At 34.9% G+C, this 24,423-nt stretch overlaps 1 protein-coding gene across 5 annotated transcripts in view; it reads left to right on the top strand.

Annotated features, from left to right (window-relative positions):
* Positions 1-24,423, top strand: part of FASTKD1 (FAST kinase domains 1) — a 64,958-nt gene that overhangs the window by 27,161 nt on the left and 13,374 nt on the right. For 3 of the 5 annotated variants that reach the window (XM_036995027.2, XM_073218726.1, XM_073218725.1), the window contains 9 exons: positions 4,279-4,404; positions 6,286-6,684; positions 8,499-8,609; positions 9,968-10,099; positions 12,277-12,763; positions 13,829-13,943; positions 19,250-19,378; positions 19,937-20,068; positions 20,421-20,534. In XM_036995027.2, coding sequence (XP_036850922.1) covers positions 4,279-4,404; positions 6,286-6,684; positions 8,499-8,609; positions 9,968-10,099; positions 12,277-12,763; positions 13,829-13,943; positions 19,250-19,378; positions 19,937-20,068; positions 20,421-20,534 — 1,745 coding nt within the window. The remainder of the gene's footprint in view (positions 1-4,278; positions 4,405-6,285; positions 6,685-8,498; positions 8,610-9,967; positions 10,100-12,276; positions 12,764-13,828; positions 13,944-19,249; positions 19,379-19,936; positions 20,069-20,420; positions 20,535-24,423) is intronic. The other 2 variants (XM_073218728.1, XM_073218727.1) reach the window with 2 other exon arrangements.

The following is a 24,423-nucleotide window of genomic DNA, read 5'->3' on the forward strand; positions in this document are numbered from 1 at the left end:
ATAAGTTAACACTGCAAAATCTGTGGGACGCAGTGATGGCTGTGCTAATAGGGAATTATATGGCAATATAGGCCTATGTCACAAAAGAAGAACAATCCCAAAAGACCATTCTAAACTCACAATTTATGGAACTGTTAAAAAGAGGAACAAATGAGGCCCAAAGTCAGTAGAAGGAGGGACGTAATAAAGATTAGAGCAGAAAGAAAATCAAGAAGAATAAAACAATTGAAAGAGTCGATGAAAGCAGGAGCTGGTTCTTCAGGAAAATAAACCAAATAGATAATCCCCTAGCCAGACTCATCAAGAAAAAAGAGTCTACACACATAAAGAGAATCAGAAATGAGAAAGGAAAAATCACTATGTACGCCACAGAAATTCAGGGAATTATGAGAGAATACTATGAAAATCTGTATGCTAAAAAACTGGAAACCTAGTAGAAATGGACAACTTTCTAGAAAAATAAAACCTTCCAAGGCTTACCCAGGAAGAAAGAGAAAATCTGAATAGGCCAATTACCAGGAAGGAAGTTGACTTGGTAATCAGAAAACTTCCTAAGAACAAAATCCCTAGACCAGATGGTTTCACTGCTGAATTTTATAAAATATTTAGTGAAAACCTAATACCCACCCTCCTCAAAGTTTTCCTAAAAGTAGGTGGGAATCACCTAAAAAAAAGGTGGGAATACTCAGAAACTCATTCTATGAGACCAACATCACTGTAATACCAAAACCAGGCAAAGACACCACAAAAAAAGAAAATTACAGACCAGTATCCCTGATGAATATAGATGCAAAAATAATCAACAAAATATTAGCAAACTGAGTTCAAAAATACATCAAAAAGATCATCCATTGTGATCAAGTAGAATTTATTCCATGAATGTAAGGATGGTACAATATTAGGAAATCCATCAACATCATCTACCACATCAACAAAAAGAAAGACAAAACCACCTGATCATCTCCATAGATGCTGAAAAAGCATTCAACAAAATTCAACATCCATTCATGATAAAAACTCAACAGAATGGGTGTAGAGGGCAAGTACCTCAACATAATAAAGACCATATATGACAAACACACAGCCAATATCTAACTTAACAGGGAGAAGCCAAAAGCTTTTCCTTTAAAGATTGGAAAGAAGGCAAGGATGCCCACTCTCCCCACTTTTATTCAACATATTTCTGGAGGTCCTAGCCATGGCAAACAGAGAACACAAAGAAATAAAAGGCATCCAGATTGGCAAGGAAGAAGTTAAACTGTCCCTGTTTGCAGATGACATGATATTGTACATAAAAACTCTGATGAATCCACTCTAAAATTACTAGATCTAATATCTGAAATGAGAAAAGTTGTGGGATACAAAATTAATACACAGAAATCTGTTCCATTCCTGTACACTAACAATGAACTAGTAGAAAGAGATATCAGGGGAACAATTCCATTCACAATTGCATCAAAATGAATAAAATACCTAGGAATAAACCTAACAAAGGAAGTTAAAGACCAATACTCTGAAAACTACAAGACACTCACGAGAGCAATTAAAGAAGATACCAATAAACGGAAACACATCCCATGCTCATTGATAGGAGGAATTAATATTGTCAAAATGGCCATCCCGCCTAAAGCCATCCACAGATTCAATGCAATTCCTAGCAAAATACAACAGCAACTTTAACAAACTAGAGCAAATAGTTCTAAAATTCATTTGGAACCACAAAAGACCCTGAATAGCCCTAGCAATCCTGAGTAGGAAGAATAAAGTGGGGGGTTGGGGGCAGATTACGCTCCCTGACTTCAAGCTCTACTTCAAAGCCACAGTAAACAAGACAATTTGGTAATTTGTTACTGGCACAAGAACAGACCCATTGACCAGTGGAACAGACTAGAGAGCTCAGATATAAACCCAACCATATATGGTCAATTGATATACAATATAGGAGTCATGGATATACAGTGGGGAAATGACAATCTCTTCAACACCTGGTGTTGGGAAAACTGGACAGCTACATGCAAGAGAATGAAACTGGATTATTGTCTAACCACATACACAAAAGTAAACTCAAAATAGATTGAAGACCTGAATGTAAGTCATGAAACCATAAAACTCATAGAAGAAAACAAAGGGAAAAATCTCTTGAATGTAAACATGGGCAACTTTTTCCTGAACACATCTCGGGCAAGGGAAAGAAAAGCAAAAATGAACAAATGGGACTACACCATGCTAAAAAGCTTCTGTACAGTAAAGGACACTATCAGAAGAACAGAAAGGCATCCTACAGTATAGGAGAATATATTTGTAAATGACATATCCAACAAGTGGTTAACATCCAAAATATATAAAGAACTCATACACCTCAACACCCAATATGCAAATAACCCTATTAAAAAATGGGCAGAAGGTATGAACAGACAGTTCTCCAAAGAAGAAATTCAGATGGCCAACAGACACATGAAAAGATGCTCCACATCACTAGTCATCTGAGAAATGCAAATTAAAACCACAATGAGATATCACCTCACACCTGTTAGAATGGCCTACATCAAAATGACTAGGAACAACAAATGCTGGTGAGGATGCAGAGAAAGGGGAACCCTCCTACACTGCTAGTGGGAATGTAAACTAGTTCAACTATTGTGGAAAGCAGTATGGAGGTTCCTCAAAACACTAAAAATAGAAATACCATTTGAACCAGGAATTCCACTCCTAGGAATTTACCCTAAGAATGCAGGAGCCCAGTTTCAAAAAGACATATGCACCCCTATGTTTATCACAGCACCATTTACAACAGCCAAGAAATGGAAGCAACCTAAGTATGCATCAGTAGATGAATGGATAAAGAAGATGTTGTATCTGTACACAGTGGAATATCATTCAGCCATAAGAAGAAAACAAATCATACTAATTGCAACAACATGGATTGAGCTAGAGGTTATTATGCTCAGTGACATAAGCCAGGCGGAGAAAGACAAGTACTAAATGGTTTCACTCATCTGTAGAGCATAAGAACAAAGCAAAAACTGAAGGAACAAAACTGCAGCCGACTGACGCAACCCAAGGAAGGACTAACAGTTGCCAAAGGGAAAGGGACTGGGGGTGGGGATGGGTGGAAGGGAAGGAGAAAGGGAATAAGGGGCATTACAATTAGCACACATAATGTGGGTGGGGGAGCGCACAGGGAAGGCAGTATAGCGTAGAGAATACAAGTAGGGACTCTATAGCATTTTACTACCCTGATGTACAGTGACTGTAATGGTGTATGTGGTGGGGACTTGATAATGGGGGGGATCTAGTAACCACGATGTTTCTCATGTAATTGTATATCAATTATACCAAAAAAATGCATACAATAACAATGCCATTATTGTACTCATGAAAATTCAAATTTCCTTGATTTTGTTTATTAAATCACTGTCTAAACAAGGTTCACACATTGCATTTGGTTGCTTTATCTCAAGTTTTTTTGTAAGTAAACATGTTTGAAGTATATCACATGAAATTACACTAATAGTGTACAGCTTGATCACTTCTGTGTAATAGCACCAAGATAAAGAAATAGAACATCACTAATTCACCAGAAATTCTCTACATGTTTTGTCCAGTCATGCCCTCCCTGGAAGAGTAATCATTATTTTGACTTGTCACACCATAAATTAGTTTTGGTTTTGTAGAAATAGAATGTCATAAATTTCGTTTTCTCAGTATGTTTCAAAGATTCCTCTAAGTTTTGCATGATTGAGTAGTTCTTTTTCATTGCTGTGTGGTATTCTGTGATAGCCATTGTACTGTTCATGGACATTTGAATTATTTGCAGTTTTTTGCTATTACATATTGTACTGCTCTGAATGCCCTTATTCTTGTTTTAATGAGTTCAGAGTGTTTGAAGATCTATGCCAGTTCTCTCCTTTCCTTTCTTTCATCTTGCCATTTAATTTTTTTTTTAATTGGGTCATTTTTCCTTTAGGAAAATTATGAAGTTTTTCATTGCTTAGTTGTTACTACAACTACTGTTTGTTTTATACAACTGTCACCTCAGAAAATTAGTAATGGTTCAAATTAATTTGAGTGTTTTTCTCTTTTTAAAGCTCTTCCAATAGGATCTGACTTTTTAACTGTTAGCATGGGTTGCTTTAATAATAATGATCAACATTTTAGAAAAATTTCATTTCTGTTAGTAATGTATTAGTACTTTTGATTGCTTTTCATTTTATAACTATAGTATGTTTTAACTGAAGGTAAAGAGTAATGATCTCCTTTGTGTATTTCCTTTAATAGGTTTGATATTAATGTGCTGTCAAAATTTTCCTCTTGCCTAGCACATCAACATTTATATTTCAGTCCATTAATGGGAAAAATCGCTGATATTGTAAAAAGGAACTTGGATACCATACAGGACTTGAGGTAAATTTATTTGGGGTCCTTGTGTTGTACTGGAACGATTCTGGGTTTTGGATGTACTCACAGTTAGAGTTGCCACTTTGTAACTATGTGACTTTGATCTTTTGGAAGTACGTTATTCTCATCTATGCAACAGGGATGGTAGTATCTACTTTGCAATGTTGCTGTGGGAGTTAGAGATTAAAGTATATAAAGCATAGCACAATATTATTGAGGTCTTGAAATTTTGGAGATTTTACTTAACTTGTAAGCTAACAATTTTGCCTGCCACTTTTATCACCTCATTTAATAATTAATGACCCTAATGACCTCCCAGAAGGTCCTATCTCAGAATATAGTCTGGAGCTTGGGCTTTAACATAATGAATTTTTGAGGGGACATAATTCAGTCTGTAACATAAACACCAGTGTTCATAGCAACATTTGTCACAATAGACAAAATGTGGAAACAAACCTAAATGTCCATTGACAGATGAATGGACAGTCAAAATGTGGTATATACACCTAATGGAATATTATTCAGCCTTAAAAAGGAAGGAATTCTGAAACAGGCTACATCACAGGTGAACCTTAACGATACTATGGTAACTGAAATAACTTAGATACAAGGGACAGATATTATGTGTTTCCGCTTATGTGAGGTGTCTAGAATAGTCTTATTCATAGAAACAGAAAGTAGAATGGTTATTGCCAGGGGCTGGGGGAAGGGAAGAATGGGGAGTTATTGTTTAATGGGTAAGGAGTTTTACTCTGAGAAGATGGTAAAGTTCTACAGGTAGATGGTGGTGATGGTTGCATAACAATGTGAATGTACTTAATACCACTTACTGTAGATTTAAACAGGTTTAAAATGGTAAATATTTTCACACACGTGTGTACACTAAATTAGCTTGTAAATGCTGAGACAATAAAAATCATTAAATTTTTTTAACTTTAAAAATTTCTTATAGATCCCTTTGAGAATCTAATGAAGTCTTTGGACATTTTCCACTCAAAACTGAAATTACAAATACATACAAAATTTAAAAAGTCATTCCAGGGGATTCTGTGGTTAGACTAAATAGTAATGTTAGGTTACTAATTGAAATTTGGAAAAAAAATACAAACAGTCCCACTATGCTAATGTTTGAAATAGTTTTATATTTTTGTATCTTGTGTAGATTCTTATTATCATCCCCAAGTGTTTGTTCAATGTCTTTTCCATTTTGCATTCCCTATTCATTATAAGTACATTCTCATATTTGTAGTTTCCTGATCTTTGTATAATGTAAGAACTGACTTTTGAAAGCAGTGACCACACCTTTGTAAGTTTGGTATCTTTCTCAGTGCCTAGAGAATGACTGATGTTCCTTAGAAGTATTTACTGAGTGCAGAAATATTAAATGGTATCTCATGTTTGGTATTGTCTTACTGTTGTTTATTAATATCAGTCTATCATGAAACATTAAAAAATATGAAATCATTCATTAGTGAGAGAATTTTGCCAAGATTTTTATTTGTAAATTACAGGCACACAGAGAAAGGAGTAGCAAAGCAAAGTCTACTTCCAAAAATTAAAATGAGACTTTTAATGTTGCATTCATGGATTGTTGGTCCAAAATGATTTATAAGTAAATGTCACTGAAATATTTCCTTTAAAACAGTTAATCTATAGAAAGAGATACTATACATACTCAATAAAAAATACAGTTTCAATGCTTTTTTGTCTAAAGTTGTTTAATTACTAGGATATCTGAGTTCAGGCCCCAGTAATATTTAAAGGAAAAATTTGGCATAAAACCCATTATATTTTTACCAGTTCCTTTCATATCTAATCATTTAATGTTAGAATTGTTCACTACTCCTATATAATGTAAAAAATCTTTGTATCTTTTTCCATTTCCAGGTCCTTGTCTGTTTTGATGGTCAACATATCTTCTTTAATATCACAACATTTTCAAGAACAATTAGTGAGCAAAACAGAACAACTTTTTGATACTATAGATTCTTCCCAGGTCGACGTTGCAAAAAGAATAGTACAATTTCTTCGAAATATTAAATGTAGTTATTATCCACTATTAGAAAAGTGCAATGAAATGTTTTTAAGAAACGTGAACCACCTTGATTTGGAGTCCATCAGTAAAATACTTTGTCTATACAATTCTCTACAGTTTCATAGTTTTGGCTTTATTATAATAGCTAAAAAGAGACTAACTGAAATGATTCCTCTATTTGATCACCCTGCTAGCTTTGTAAAATTGTTTGTAGCACTGGGACCCATGGCAGGGCCTGAAGAAAAAAAGCAGTAAGTTCAGCTAAAAATGCTTTTTCTACTGAGACTATGTGGTGCTTTTAATCTTAGATCTCCTTGCAGTTCTGGAAGGCACACAAATTATTCCGTGCATCTGTGGAAGGGAGAATAATCTCTTATGTTCTGCTCTTGATTCTTTCTGTTACTTTAATTTACATCTCAAACCGCGTCTCTGCTGGGTTCTGAAAGAGGGCCAATAACCCCTTGGTGATGGCCAACACAGAAAAGGATGAGGGAGAACACTGCAGAGAACACCATTCAAATTCTCTTATTCTCCCTCCCTAGCCATGTGACTGGCTTTACATAGAGGTATAAGACTCCCTCACCTCCAGTATGGGGTGTGGAATATTCAGAATTATAGTAGTCTTCACTATATCTATATACTTCACTATATACTATAGTATAGACTACTATACTATACTAGTCTTCACATTTATCATCAAAGGGATGTACTGTGTGCACTGATACATGTTTCCATGTCGGGTTTGAATGAATTTGGCCTGTCCTCTATCCTTTAAATTTTTTCTTTAAATTTTTGCCAGATATTAATATAGATAGAAATATTTGGAATATAAAACAATATATTTTTCCTTATTTAATACACAATGAGTAGCTATGAGCAAATAAATATGATTAATAGATTCATTTAAGCAGAATATAACAGGTTCTTGTAAGAATTTAACAGGTTCCAGGAGCTGTGTAATAGAGGTATGTACATCATTACTCTGCTAGCAAAACCTTCATGGAGAGTTTTATGTTTAGGAGTCCTTTGAATTAAATGAGGAAATTAAAGGGCACATTTTAGGAGTGTAGTAAGTTGGGAACAAGGTGATTATTCAAAAAGCTTTTATTGGAATCATTTGTTTTTTTTTTTTGGTGATCCAGTGCTATTAAAATCTCATATGCTAAAGCAATACGAGAGTTTAATTTAACTGGGTTCCTGCCTTCAAGGAATTTCTATTCCAATTGGGAGAACAGAAATATGTAATTGAAATATGTAAATACCACAACACTGCAATATTATTTACGAATAAGTACTCAAATTAGTGGTATAGATAGTAAGTGCTATGGGGAGACAAATGAGAGAAAAATGAAGACGTTAAGTAGTTGGGAAAAGCTTTGAGGAGAAGCTGGATTTGAAATGTTTGATAAGGTTGGTAGCGAGGATGGTGTAGAGCTACCTAGTATGAATAGAAAATTAGTTTATCCTGCTCTCTGCAGATTGCATGTTTTGGGCCTATTTTCTAAATTACTCTGAAAGGCTCAGTTTATATTTAGATACTTTATTATTGGGCTGCTTTGGATAGTTTTAAAAGGGATCATTGTAAACTTTCAGTTTATAGTGTTACAGCAAGTATTTAATATATAAGATTTCTCTTTGTATGCAGCTATGTTGGCTTCTTGATGAGATCTTACTCAATTTTTAAAATTTGGGTATTGTTAGAATGTCAGTTGTTAGCTTTTTACCTTTGTACTACTGAATAATTTCACTGAATCATTGTGTCTTACAACCATTGTAACCTTACTTTATTTTAAAATAAGAACATTTTCTCTATGTTTTGTAAGAGGTAGCTGAAGATTTTATTGTGCCAAGGCTTTAAATGCTTTGAAGAAAGTAATATATTTTTCTTTATTCAATACTATATTATCCTCAATTATGTATGGAGAAAGTTGGAATTATATATGGGATTCACTTTTTGTTTATATTATTTCTCTTGTATTCATTACCTAAGAACTTTCTTTTTAAAAAGCTTTTTATAAGCTCATCATCAGTTCTTCATCATAAAAATATTGTTCTTTCCTTCTAGACTTAAATCAGCTATATTACTGATGTCAGATGAACTGACCAGCCAGCAAGCCCTGCAAGTATTGGGAGCAATGGAAGAGATGGAAAGCAGAAGTTCACGTCTGATTGAAAAGTAGCCTTTCCTGAAATTCATGGTGTTAAGTTTAGTTATCATTCACACATAGCTGGGGTTTTTTTTGAGGACACATTATATATTCTATAATCTGGTTGTTGGGTATGAAGAAATAAGTTATTGACACAATGCATTGTTTATTATCTATATAGTTTGTTTTTCAAAATAGAGATTGTTAAATTGTTTATAGCACTTTTCATTTCATTTGCTATCAGTGTCATTCACACAACGCATTGTTTAGTATCTATATAGTTTGTTTTTCAAAATAGAGATTGTTAAATTGTTTATAGCATTTTTCATTTCATTTGCTATCAGTGTCATTCTCAAGCAGACTATCGTAATCTAGGAAAGTGGAGAGGAAACAGCAGAAACTGACTTCTCAAAAGGATAAGTTTCTGCATAGTAGTTAACATCTATGTGAAGTTGAATTGTTTCACACTGAAGGGCCCCCACCAGTAAAATGGCGAACTTCCTGCTTCTCTTCCGGGTCCTCGGTTCCTGCTGGCGCCACCTGAAGCCCAATCACCTCTCGCCCCCCTCCCAATCCCAGCACCTAGCCAATAGCCACCAGCCCCGTAGAAGTAACACCACAATCACCTCATGCCCCTTCCTATATAACCCAGCACCTTTCCCTAATAAAGCAGAATTCTCAGGTGAATTGCTGCTGTGTGTCGCTCCTTCCTTTCACACACCACAGTTGTTACCTTGAAACATACTGACATATTGGCATTTTTTGTTAACTTGAGATCTAAGAAGAAAAAAATACATAGTTCAAATTTCATATACTTAATTTTTCATTATCTATTATATGTTCCTTTTAAGATTTTTTACATTATATAGGAGTAGTGAACAATTCTAACATTAAATGATTAGATATGAAAGGAACTGGTAAATAATTTAAAAATATTCCTCTCCATTTCTTCCAACTTACTTCCTCTTAGTTATTTCCCATTGATTTTAAGCATCGCCATTAGAGGGCCAGTGGATTTATTCAAGAAAATAAATTAGTTTTGCTAATTGTTAGTAACTCTTGGTAAAGATTTTTTTGGGGGTAGATGTGAAATTTGATGGCTCTTCCATGAGATATTTTTACTTAGGAAGTAAAACTAAATGCTTTTCTTTCTTTTACTATTAATTAAACATTATTTCATTCACACTTCATTGATAGCGCTATTCTTTTTAACTGTTCACATTTCTATTGCCCTTTTGAAACAGTTCTTTAAAAACAGTAAACTTTATCTCATTTGTTGCTGTTTTGGCAGCGTAGAGCATGTCTTTGTCATGAAAGAGCTCCTCAGTAAATGTTTAATAAATAAATGAAAAAACTGGTTATCATACATGTTTTTCATTCTTTTTAGAATTGCTTCAGTTCTGCTTAAACATTTGGATAACTATAAACCAGTAGAGTTATTGAAGATAACTCGAGGATTGGTTTTTCTACATTTTCACCGTAAAGAGCTTTTTGTAAAGCTTAGAGAATTACTGCTTAGGTAAGGTTAAAATAGGAGGGTTTGTTTAGTTTTTATAATCTGCCCTCAATATTAGTTTGTTCAGTTATGCACAGAATTGTTCTAACTTTTGGAGAAAGAATTGGGCAACTTATTATTTAAAATGTTAAGACGCTTATTTCCCCAGTGCCCCATGCCTATTCTGCTCATGCCTGGTATATTTTGAAATGAAGCCAATAGAGTGATGAGCTCCCTAGGGAGTGAGTAACAGTAAAAGCCAAGACATTCTCCTTTCTTGGAGGAATAGAATAACTATGAAAAGATTAGAGCTGCTGAGGAAGGTAAAAGTCCATTTGAGATCACTTATATTTAGTATTCTCTTGTAAGACTATAACAGGATTTTTGATCCAAATGGGTGGGCATTTGATTTATTTCCAGTTTTGGCTGTTACAAGTGGTACTGTTAAGAATATCCTTCTGCATATCTTTTAGTAAACACATGTATGCATTTCTGTGGATACTTACCAAGTAATGTAATTGTTGGCTCATAGGTTATACTTATCATCTTCAGTAGATCCTACTAAATGTTTTTCTAAAGTGTTTGTACCAGTTTATATTTCCACCAACGAAATGTGAACATTCCTATTGCTCCATGTTCCTGCCCACATTTGGTATACTTTTATTTTCTAATTTTAGTTGTATTTGTGTGTTTGTGTTTGTGGTGGTATTCTAAGTAAACACACACACACATGCAGGTTTTGGAATTTGAGGAAGTGATGCAAGGAAAAATATCAAGTGAAGGTTGGAGAGATTGTGTCCGTTAGGGGGTTTATTTTTAGACAAGTACCACAAAATTGGAAAATATTGAGAGTTATATCTCGGGGTCAGTTCTGCAAACAGATACAGCTTTTTGGGGATTTCCTTTATACAAAATGGTGTATTCATTTTTTGTGGTTATAAGCATAAAATATTCATTTAGTACTAATTGAGTATGTATTTTGTGTCAGACAAATATTTCATAAAAATAATTTTGAGAATTTTGGAAAATAGGAAAAAATGTTAAGAAAAATTCATAAACCCATTCATCCACAGTCAACAATTTGGTTTATTAATTTGTGGTTTGTATTTATGCATGTATATGTATAATTTTTTTCTTTCAAGTTGAGAATCATGAACATACAATTTTGTACTCTTTAATTTCTCCATTTATCAGCATTTTCCCACATCATTTACAACTATTTGTAAATCCTTTTAATGACTGGATATTATCCATCATATGATTCCACCATGATTCACTTAAGTGTTACCCTCATTGGGTACTTAGATTGTGTTCAAATTTTAGTTTCATTAAAAATATAATAAATAATATAATATAACAAATCTTTTCCTACATTTTATGTTATTTTCATAGGCTAGTTTCCTAGACAGGAATTGACCATGTCGAATGATATAATTACTTTTAGAGTTCTTATGCCATATTGCTAAATTATTTTCCAGAAAGGTTACAAGAACCTTTTAAGTTTACTCATAGTGAATGAGAATGCTTGTATCAGTGCACCCTTGCTTGAATTGATTATGATTAGTTTAATATGCTAACTTAATATTTCAAAATGTAACTGTTTAAATGTAGATCTGATTTTCTTTTCTAGTATTTCTAAACCAAAATATTGTTTAAAAGTTCACAATTTTTTATTTGGATTTTAGCAACTGCTGTCCTGGTGGTGGGACCCTTAACCTTGGGGGTGGAACTGTTACCATAGGGCTTTAGGAAAGAAGGAGTAGGGAATGGGGCCAACTGTATGTTCTGTTTTCTGTTTCTTGCTTTTTTGTTTTGTTTTGTTTCTGAGGTTAAACTTCCTATATAGCAGAGGTGAGAGAAGAATCCATGTTAACTGAGTGATCACTGTATGGCAGGGCCTGACAGGTCATATCAGAGATTCAGCCCAAATTCTGTTTCTAGCTACATTGAAAACATTGTTCTGACACTGATATTTTGTTTGTTGGGGTTTTATTTTTGCATAAAAAAATTTGGGCTGTGTCTTAGAACATCTTAGGCTTCCCTTAGCAACCCTTTATGGCCCTACCATTGAATTTATCCAACTTATATTTTAAGCTTACCACATCTATTAAAGTAATTCTATGTTTAATTTAATAACTATGTGTATTTTGTTGCTGATGTATTGATTTTGTTCTTTTCACTTTCTCCCCCTTCCTTTATAGTTATCTGAAAACTAGTGTCATACCCAGTGAGATTTCCATCCTGGTCTGTGCCATTTCCATGCTTCCATCTCCTCACCTAGATGAAGTGGGGATATCTCAAATTGAAGCAGTTTCACCACATTGTGACCTAAGTGACCTGAATGGTTTGGCCACATCTGTTTTACGATGGATTCAGAGTGATCACATGTATCTGGATAGTACTACTGTGAAACAACTGAAACTACTTCAAAGATTAGATCACTATGGTCATCAGAGACTACAAAAATGCAACAATTTGAATCTTTTATGTCAGGAACTTAAATCTTTAAAGGGAGACTGGTTTGCTGAGTCACTTCTTGAAGAGACAGTTGCTACTTTACATCGTTTGATGGATGAAATTAATTACATAAATGTTGCAGGGATTGCATCTTTTGTGTCTAGAACTAACTACCTCAGTACTTCGCTACTTGATAAGATAGCCTCAGTGGTTGTTCAACAGATTGAAAAGGTGAAAGTTGAATGTCATACATTAGTTTTATATAGCTGTCAACTTGTAGAGCATAAATGTTTGTCATAAGTACTCCGAGAAATTGGTTGGAATTTGAAGTTTAAAAATTAAGCTCTACTTTATGTTCAGCAATTTCTTGTTCCTCCCCTAAAGCCTCCTCCTCCAGCAGTTTAGATTTGGGGAGATTAGCAGCCATGGTTTTGTTTATTACAATAGTGTTAAGATCAATAGTCAAAATTCATTGACTAGAAAAAAATACTTAATACTAATTGTATTAGGATAGTAGAGTATGAATGATTTTTTGTTTTCCTTTTTTTCTTATTTTCTATAATCCTGTGATACTGCTTTTACTATTTAAAAACAACTACATTCAAAAGTGTGAGGTAAGTGTGAAAAAAGAAAAATAAGAGGTATCCAATGGCTTTAGTATTCTTAACTTGTCAGTGTGTTTTACAGATTTATTCCTGGAATTTCCTTGTAAAATGCTGCCTTTGGATTATGTGAGAAGTAGCTTACTTAAAATCTGTATCAGAAGAAGGCTTTTATTTAAGAGACAGTATTTCTCACAAACTAGTCTTATTTACTTAGCATATTGCCTGGCAATCATTATGTTTTAGATGAATGAGTGAATAATGAAATTAAAAATGAACAAGTGAAAGAAAAATAAATTCTGATGGTTGTAAACTGAGAAACTTCCTTAATTACATTATGTGATGAGTTTATTAAATACACTGATATGGAAATTACTGATACTAATTCCTATTCACTTTAATGACTAGTGACTTTTAGAACAGGATTTTATATCTAAAAAAATTAAGTTTTAGATTATCAGATTGATTTTCTTTATATTAACATTAGGAGTTCCTAGAAATTAGTGGTGGGGTTAAATTGGTTATAGCAGGGTGGAAAAAAAGTATCAGCAGTAGTACATTTATCATTTAACTATAGGCATGATCATTTAACTATTGGCATATTAGAAAAAGATTTCTACCTGAAATAATAATTAGGTTAAAATTTTGTTTTACTGAAGTTTAAACTATTCTATTTTTTATTCTGTTTATACAGATTCATCCTTTTGCAATCTCTGCTATTATTCTTCCATTTAGCACCTTGAACTATGATCCTTCTCAAAGGGATAAATTTTTTGGAACATGCATCCAATACCTTCATTCTTACTTAAGTAGGTATATTGTTTGGTGATACACTGAATGAGTGGGTTAGAGAATATTGCTGCCATGCTGGGAGACCTCTCTCTTGATTAAAGGATAATCATAATAGCCATGAGTTCTACACCTTAAAAAAAAGGTTGTATCCATTTTTGAAACTTTTGTTATGAAACATGTCAAACTTACAGGAAAAATGGAACGAGTCAAGTAAGGAGCACCTATGTACTTACTGGGTGAATTCAGTTACTGTTAACGTTTTATAATATTTTGCTTTACTGTTTGTCTCTCTTGCTGTCTTATTTTTTTCTGAGCTATTTCAAAGGAGCTTGTAGGCCCTTCACCCCTAATTGCTTGGGTATACACCTCCTTAGAACAGTAACCTATGTTACCACAATGCTGGCATCACACCCGAGAAAATTAATAATACCCTAATAATCCACAGTCCATGCTTAAATTTCCCTCATTCTGTTGGACACAGAATCCAACCAAGTTTCACTCATTCTGTTATGTTGTATCCCTTTAGTGTCTTATAGTCTAGAATATTGTCTGGTGTTTTTGTTTTCCTTGACATTGACTTGGGGAAAAGGTTTGTTTTTTAACTTTTTGTTACCAGGGTTTTCAAATACACAGAAAAATTGAATGAAGAATATACATCTGTATACTATATATTCCAATCTAGGTTTTGAATAATGATTAATGTTTTGCCACATTTGCTGTGTGTGTTTATGTGTGTATGATGAAGTATCAGCCCTAAAAATGTCAGGTTATAAGGACATTCTCTTATATAAGCACAATACCAATGTCACGTTTAAGAAAATGAACAAATATCTTCTACCCACATGGTCCATAATCAGATGCTCCCAATTATCATCAAATTGTATTTTGTAACTTTTTTTTAAAGGAACCAATGTTGATTTTTTTATGTTACTTTCTCCCTTTTTTTTCTTGCTATTTATTTTTAATAAAATAGATAATCCATTTTTTTGTACATTATACCACACTACAGATTTGTCTGATTGCCTTCTTTTAACTTGCTTCTCCATCTCTTGTATTTCTAATAAACTACAAGTTAAGTATAGAGCTTTGATCAGATTCCGGTAATGTGCTGTCTAACTTGTTCCTATCGCATCTAGAGACACACAATACTGGATGGTTTCTGTAAATTTTAATAGTTTGTGCTTTCTTTTAAAGAAAGAAAATATTTCTCATGGCCTGAGTAGATGTTTGTTAATTGTTGGCAAAGTTGCAGTTCTTGTGCTAATTACTATGTGTCTCTAAGTAGTGTTTCAGTACTGGAAACGAGTAGAACAGAAATACCCTTCCTGCTATTGGTCTTGGCAGAAGCAGTATGTGAGGATAGCAGAGGAAGGAAGTTACTTTTTTTTCCTTTTCAATTTTATTTTGGTTCCAGAATTATATTTGGGACTGTTTGACCTTCAAGGAGTAGGGATTTGTGGGGCTTCTCTTTTCAGGCCCACATCTTTTACTTGTCAGTAATAATTGTGGAAGTTTTAGATGTGAATTACCTGGCTCGGTTAAGTTACTGCCTTTTCAGTCAACATTCACCAAGTACCTATTGTCAGTCTTCCAGTCACTGGAGATAACAGGAGAAAAGAAAACAGACCTTACCATCATAGAGTATTTTTTCCAGTAGGGAGACATTGGCATAAAGAGTACACAAATACGTAAGATCAGGTGATGCTAAGTTTTCAAGAATGTGTATAGGATGGAGCTTAGCGGTGTGGGCGAGATGCAGTGCTACTTTACATAATGGGGTCTGGGACCACCTCTCTGATGATGTCATCTTACCACAAACTGGTTGAAATGGAGGAATGATCCCTGTCAATTCTCTTTCTGGGAATGAGAATCACAGAACAAAGAAAAGTGAGTACAAAAGGCCCTTAGGTGACAACATGTTCATTTCTGTTGACATCCAGTGTGGCAGAAATGGAATGAGGGAGACATAGCTGATAGGAGATGAGGTTGGAGAGACAACCGGCGACTAGTTTCCTCAGAGCTTTTGGCAGTGCCTGGACAGTAAGGTGCATCCTATTATTCACCAGCAGCAGATCCTTTCTGAGAGCTTCCATGTCTAGTCTAAGATGTTAGGCTCAATATTAGAGTATGTTCTCTAGACCTGGATATTTCTAGTTAGGCTGGTGGGAGACCAGTGTGAATACATTAATTATGTCAGCATTGTGCTCATGGACTTTGCTAGATTCTTGTGGGATCTGCTGGCTGTATAGAGTCTGACCGTGTCTGATACCACTGTGTCTGCTAATGGATGAGACAAAGGAGCTGCTGTGACGTGTTACATTACTTGTGTGTCGATCTATACATGTGTGGCATTCATATACACCCCTTTTTATTAACAACGATGTGAAGAAAGAAGAATTTGAAACTGAGAATTAAGAGTTTGTACTTCAGATAACATGATATTATACATAAAAAACCCTAAAGAATCTGCTCCAAAACTATTAGATCTAATATCTGAACTCAGCAAAGTTGCAGGATACAAAATTAATACACAGAAATCTGTTGCATTCCTATACACTAACGAACTAGCAGAAAGACAAATCAGGAAAACAACTCCATTCACAATTGCATCAAAAAGAATAAAACGCTGAGGAATAAACCTAACAAAGGAAGTGAAAGACTAATACTCTGAAAACTTCAAGATACTCGTGAGAGGAAGAAGATACCAATAAAAGGAAACACATCCCATGCTCATGGATAGGAAGCATCAATATTGTCAAAATGGCCATCCTGCCTAAAGCAATCTACAGATTCAAAGCAATTCCTATCAAAATACCAACAGCGTTCTTCAATGAACTAGAGAAAATCATTCTAAAATTCATATGGAACCACAAAAGACCCCTAATAGCCAAAGCAATCCTGAGAGGAAGAATAACACGGGGATTACACTTCCTGACTTCAAGCTCTACTACAAAGCCACAATAATCAAGACTATTTGGTCCTGGCACAAGAACAGACCCATAGACCAATGGAACAGACTAGAGAGTCCTGATATAAACCCAACCATATATGGCCTATTAATATACAATAAAGGAGCCATGGATATGCAATAGGGAAATGACAGCCTCTTCAACAACTGGTGTTGGCAAAACTGGAAAGCTACATGAAAGAGAACGAAACTGGACTATTGTCTAACCCCATACACAAAAGTAAACTCAAAATGGATCAAAGACCTGTATGTAAGTCATGAAACCATAAAACTCTTAGAAGAAAACATAGGCAAAACTCTTGACTATAAACGTGAGCAACTTTTTCCTGCATGCATCTCCTCAGACAAGGGAAACAAAATAAAAAATGAACAAATGAGACTACAGCATGCTAAAAAGCTGTACAGCAAAGGACACCATCAGAAGAACAAGAAGGCACCCTACAGTATGGGAGAATATGTTTGTAAATGACATATTCAACAACTGGGTAACATCCAAAATATATAAAGAACTCACATGTCTCAACACCCAAAAACCAAATAACCCTATTAAAAAATGAGTGGAAGATATGAACAAACACTTCTCCAAAGAAGAAATTCAGATGGCTAACAAGCACATGAAAAGATACTCCACATTGCTAATTACCAGGGAAATGCAAATTAAAACCACAATGAGATATTACCTCACACCAGTTAGGATAGCCACCATCCAAAAGACAGACAACACCAAATGTTGACAAGGATATGGAGAAAAGGGAACCCTCCTACACTGCTGGTGGGAATGTAAACTCATTCAACCACTGTGTAAAGCAATGTGGAGGTTCCTCAAAACACTAAAAATAGAAATACCATTTGACTCAAGAATTCCACTCTTAGGAATTTACCCTAAGAATGCAGGAGCCCAGTTTGACAAAGACATATGTACCCGTGTTTATCGCAGCACTATTTACAGTAGCCAAGAAATGGAAGCAACCTATGTGTCCATCAGTAGATGAATGGATAAAGAAGATGTGGTACCTGTACACAATGGAATATTCAGCCATAACGAGAAAACAAATCCTACCATTTGCAACAACATGGATGGAGCTAGATAGTGACTGTAATGGGTATGTGGTGGGGACTTGATAATGGGGAGAAATTTAGGAACCACAATCATGTGATTGTATATTAATGATACCAAAAAAGCTCAATTAAAAAAATGCTAAAAAAAAGAGTGTGCATTTCAAGTTGTTCAGTCATGTGTTAGCCAGAAGGAAATGAAAGTACATCCTTAAGAAAAAAAAAATAGAATATAGGAGAAGAAGGGATAAGATAAAGTAGAAGAAAGGTTTAGAAGTACAGCTCTGATTTTTTTAAGACTTACAAGTATTTGGAAAGTTCTTGGCGACATTTGCAAGTAAAATTTTAAGTAATGGAATAACAATTTTGAATAAATATTAGTTTTGACAAATTAATTTTGCTGTCAGAGGTCACAATTAACCTCTTTTATGAGTTGATTTATTGGATAAAAAATCCAAAAGAAAAGATTTAACATTTTTTTCCTTTGTAAGAGTATTTCTGCCAGTAGGGATCAGCTCCCTCTCATCAGAAATGTCTCGTGGGTAAGGCAGATCAGCCAAATAACTTCAAGCCTTATACCCTGAGACATGTGCTATTCTGCTGAGCGAAAGGTAACGGAGGAGGTGCTAGTGGAGCCTGAGCTGCATGTGTGTCTCACTCAGCCTGGAGATTAGAGAGCAGTACAATATAGTGGTCCAGGCTCCAGACCTGGACTCCCCAGGTTAAATCTCACCCTCCACTAGCTACTTGTGTGGCTTCAGGCAAATCAGTTAGTTTCTCTGTACCTCTGTATACTTAAGTACAAAGCAGAGATCAGAATCATTCCTACTGTATACTGAAGTGAGATTTAAATTAGTTAACATATATAAAGTTCTTAGGATGATACCTAACATTCTGAGCACTATTACATTATTATCATCAACACATAGAAACTGGGATCACATCTTTTTTTGTTTTGAGTTTTCTTTTTAAAAGGCAATTTTAACAACTTTTATTGAAGTATAATAAAGAAACATTAACATATCAGCAATTAGTATGAATTTATACAATTTGAGTCACCCAAGGCATCAGTACCTAGATCCTATTCCACAGCACCCTTCTCTCCTTTCCTACTCTACCCCGACCCAAAGGTAAATTACTTCACCATTATCCTACTTTGTAACAGTATAGATTCATTTTGTCAAGGCTGTATTTGTATATTTTTTAGAGACCCGTTTTTACTGGGAATAAAATATGTGTTTATGTGTATGTGAGGCAGCTTTACATATAGTTTTTTTTTAAATCTTAATTTTGTTTTAGGTATATTGGATCCTCTCATGTTGGTGTTTCTTGGTTTTTCTTTGGCCACGCTTGAATATTTTCCAGAAGATCTGCTAAAGACAATTTTTAACATCAAATTCTTAGCCAAAATGGATTCTCAACTTGAATGTATGTATATACATTTTCGTTTATTAAATTATCAGAGCACTTTTTATCCAAGTGCACTTTATATCCAAGTTTCAGCTCTATACTGAAGCATATAAATGTTAGTCATGTTTATAAAAGTGTTTCCTGCTTATTGTAGAAAATCTGGAAAACAGAGGAAACTAGACAGTTAAAGATTACTCATAATCTCATAATGATTACTTCATAATCAAGTGAAACTACCTCTTTTAATGTTTTGGTGTATTATGCATGAATCATTGATCTCATTGTTTCCTTAGGATAGATTTCTAAATGTGGAATATTAGGGCAATGAAAATTCTTAGATAACATTTTTCAATATGTAGTTTTAACATTCATAGCGAAACAGTATAGGAATTGCTCCTAATCATGCCTCTCAATGTAGTAATTTAAAAATATAAAGCATATGTCTGCTAATGAAATGACTTATAATATGAGAAATAAAGTGTCAGTAAATAATAGGGATAAGTGAATGTGAAAAATGAATTGTCTTTGTTAGGTCCAAGCTGCCAAAATCTATTAATATTTTGTTTTTGATTTCAGTTGTCTGTTCATCTCTAAATACACGGGTCCAATTCCGTCTCATGGAGTTAAATAGAGCAGTCTGCTTGGAATGCCCTGAGTATCAGATTCCATGGTTTCATGACCGCTTCTGTCAACAACAGTATAGTAAAGGTCTGAGTTTTCTTTGGGTCAGATAGCAAAGTTTAATCCCAAAGTAACTTATTAGGCAGTATGTTCATGTTATTTTAAGCTTAATAATGACACCAGAATTCCCAAGAGTGCTATGACCTGTTTAATGAAACCATTTTGTAGGTGAGATTGTGTTATAGAATCATTTAATCTTTAGGGTACTAAACCTCTTTTGGTAGAGTGCAAACAACTTGTACTGAATTTAGTGTCATTGCTTTTGGTGTTACACTGAAGTTCTTGTTGAAAATATCAATCTTTATTTTTCAGTTTGTAGAATTGGGATGATTTATTGAAAAACTGATTAAGTGAACTAATTATTTTTATTTTCATAAAGATATTGGCAGCATGAATGGAGCACAACAGGAGATTTATAAAATGTTAACAGAGATACTAGGAGGAATCAATTGTGTAAAAACCTCAGTTCTTACGCCTTATTACCACAAAATAGGTAAGACCACTAATTTAAATAGAGTCATCTCATTGATTGGAATTCTAAAGAAGTTTTTTTTATCTTTTTCAAGTTATGAAAATTTCCAAATAGACTAAAGTACAAAGAACAGTACAGTGAATCCCAGGTTTCCATGGTGCAGCTTTGATTACCATCAACATTTTGATGTAATTCAAAAAATTTTTAAGGTTAGTCTTTCATTAATTCTAAGTAAAACCCAGATTCAGATTCACTGAACCTTTGAGGATCTTCAAGATTCCTATCCACTAAGAACCCTAAAATCAAGGAAATGACATCACAATTTCATTGTTTTAAGTTCATCTCAAAACTAAGTTAGGTTATCAACCTGGACAAAGATTTCCATAGGTGTATGCTTAACTCTAACCTGGGTAACTTTGTTTCAGTGGTTTAGCTGTAGAAGGCATTCTAATTTTGTTGTGAATGATATAAAGCTGGTAGTCTAGCAGATATGTTGGATGACAATATAAGATTTTTTTTTTCTTTCGGTATTGTTAAGGTACAGTTACTTGAGCAATATTATGGTTACTACACTTGCCCTATTATCAAGTCCCCCCCACATACCCCATTACAGACACTGTCAATCAGTGTAGTAAGATTTTTTAAAAATAGCTAAATTTAAGTGGTGGGCTTTAAATGAAAAGATACATTTTAAGAGGATTAACAAACTTTCTAAATTTCAATTTAGAAAATATCTGCATTATATATAGGATATTCTAAAGGATTTAAAGCTTCATATAAACCAATAATATAAGTGGTTGCCAAAAACCAAATACTGTTTTAAACTATATTAAAAATAACAAAGTTGGTAATCCCACTGTATTCTGTCTTTCAGATACATCTTAGTTTTGTATTCTTCCTTAAAAATTCTTTTAAAGCATTGTTATTTATGAGAGACAGTGACATATAGGGCCGTGAAACAAATAAGATGATTAATAACTGGATTTTAGACATTTCTTAACGTATTAAAAAAACTCACTTGAAAAATTACGATACATGTTATAGAAAAAACAGATAACAAAAGAAAAAATCACTGTGATACAACTATTGTTTATTTTTGTTGTCTGTTTTTCTACTTCTTACTGACTTGTTTATAACAAAAATGGCTTATTCTATAGTGTTTGTAACTTTGTTTTTATATTGTGACTATTTTTCTATCCCAGCGAATATACATTATTTTTGATGACTGCATAATTTCATTGAATGAGTATGCTGTAGTTTATTTAATCAAACCTTAAGGTTGTTTTGCTTAAGGTTGTTTTGTCTTATATATAATAAACTTATGTCCCTACAAGGTACATAAAGTATTTTTATTTTATGGATAAAGAAACTGAGACCCAGAGATACTACTGCTTGCCCAAAGTTGAATAGTTGGCAAATAGCAGAGCCAGGATTTGATCTAGGCATTTAGCTCCAGAATTAGTTCTTTTAATGAGATAACTATATTTCATATTTGATAATTAACTTGAGGATGCTTCAGTGCTCCAGTTTCCCTTATATGTAAAAAGTAAATAGTTAAACCTACTATTTCTGGGAGCCTGTGAAGATGGCAGCATGAGTAGAGTGGTGGAAATCTCCTCCCAAAACCATATATATTTTGAAAATACAGCAAATACAACTATTCCTAAAAGAAAGACCAGAAGATACAGTACAACAGCCAGGATACATCTGCATCTGCAAGAACTCAACATCTCACCAAAAGGGTAAGATAGAAAGCTGTGACCCAGTGGGACCCAATCACTCCCTGACCCCAGCTCACCGGCAGGAGAGAATCAGAGTGGGGAGGGAGTGGAAGCAGAGGACTGCTAAATAACCAGCTCTAGTAATCTACACTGGGAACACAGACACACATTGCATGGTGTACTGGATATTAGAGAAACAGAAAAGTAAATCCAAGATGGAGACTGTGAGTGTGTCCCCACAGCCGGCTCCCCTGGTACAAAAGAAAAGCAGGCACTTTAAAAGTCTTAAAGGTACAAGGGTTTAACAGGGGGACAAAATCCCAGCACACCCAGCCCAGCAAGCTGGGAATCTTAAGGAACTTCAGGTGCCCTAACCCCCTGAGTGGCAACACAGCTCCAAAGCCCCTCACAGTGATAAGCAGCCTTCTGTTCATTACCTCTCACCTGCACTGCAGGCAAACCGACTGACCCCCCACCGTTGCAGACCTGCCAGGGAGCAGCCCCACCCACAGCAACCACACAGAGTGTTCTCCTAGCGTGAAGCTAACTGGGCTAGACCCAGAGGCAGCCGCCAGGACAGAGCTGCCCTGCACAGACAGAGGAAGCTGGGGCAAAGTCTGGAAGGTATGATGGGGTGCCATTTCTGCAGGAGAGCACATGCTATGTGCCTGCAATCCCCAGCAGTGCACTAGGCCATCCTGAGGGCTGCCCTGCCCACAGCAGCTCGGGATTAATCCAGAGACTGGTCCCTGTGTATGGGTAACCGGCACAGGCAGCAGAGAAAAGTCAACCAGCAAGCAGGAAGAGACTTTGTTCTCCCAGCTGACACATGTGCCACTTGCTGGTGAACACTTCTACCACCATGAAAAGGTAGAAGAACTGGTCCAGTCCAAAATCACTCAAACAATGCGAGAGAGGCCTGGTGATATAGATGTAACCAATATTCCTCAAAAATAATTCAAAATAAAAGTCATAACCATGTTGATGGAGCTGCACAGAAATGTGCAGGAGCTAAGGGATGAAGTCCGGAGGGAGATAACAGAAATGAAACAATCAATTGAAGGACTTAAAAGCAGACTTGATGAGGTGCAAGAGACTATTAATGGAATAGAAATCAGAACAGGAATACAGAGAAGCTGAGGCAGAGAGATAAAAGGATCTCTAGGAATGAAAAAATCTTAAGAGAACTGTGAGAACAATCCAAATGGAACAATATTCACATTATAGGGGTACCAGAAGAAGAGAGAGAAAAAGGGATAGAAAGTGTCTTTGAAGAAATAATTGCTGAAAAATTCCCCAAGCTGGGGAAGGAAATATTCTCTCAGACCATGAAGACCACAGATCTCCCAACACAAGGGACCCAAGGAGGACAATACCAAGACATATAATAATTAAAATGGCAAAGATCAAAGACAAGAACAAGATATTAAAGGCACCAGAGAGAGAAAAAAGATCACCTACAAAGGAAAAGCCATCAGGCCATCAGACTTCTCAACAGAAACCTTACAGGCCAGAAGAGAATGTCATGATATATTTAATGCAATGAAACAGAAGTGCCTTGAACCAAGAATACTCTATCCAGCAAGATTATCATTGAAATTTGAAGGGGGGATTAAACAATTTCCAGATAAGCAAAAGTTTAGGGAATTTACCTCACAAATACCACCTCTACAGGGTATTTTAAAGGGACTGATCTAGACGGAAGTACTCCTAAGGCTAAATAAATGTCACCAGAGAAAACAAAACCACAGCAGATCAACCAAATACTAACTAAAGTCAAAAAATAAAATCAGATATCCACAAAAGCAGTCAAGGGAAACACAAAAGGGTAAAGAATAAAACACCTAACATATAATGATTGGAGGAGGAAGAATAAGAAGGGAGAGAAATAAAGAATCATCAGACTGTATTTATAATAGCGTAATAAGTGAGTTAAAGTTAGATGCTTTGATAGTAAAGAAGCTACTCCTGAACCTTTGGTAACCACGAATCCAAACCTGCAACGGCAGTATGTACACATCTATCGATAATCACCCTAAATATAAACAGACTGAATGCACCAATCAAAAGACACAGAGTAATAGAATGTATAAAAAAGCAAGACCCATCTATATGCTGCTCACAAGAGACTCACCTCAAACCCAAAGACATGCACAGACTAAAAGTGAAGGGATGGAAAAAGATATTAC

The sequence above is a fragment of the Manis javanica genome, chromosome 12 (assembly GCF_040802235.1).
Source record: "Manis javanica isolate MJ-LG chromosome 12, MJ_LKY, whole genome shotgun sequence".
In the NCBI taxonomy this organism is placed as follows: Eukaryota; Metazoa; Chordata; class Mammalia; order Pholidota; family Manidae; genus Manis; species Manis javanica.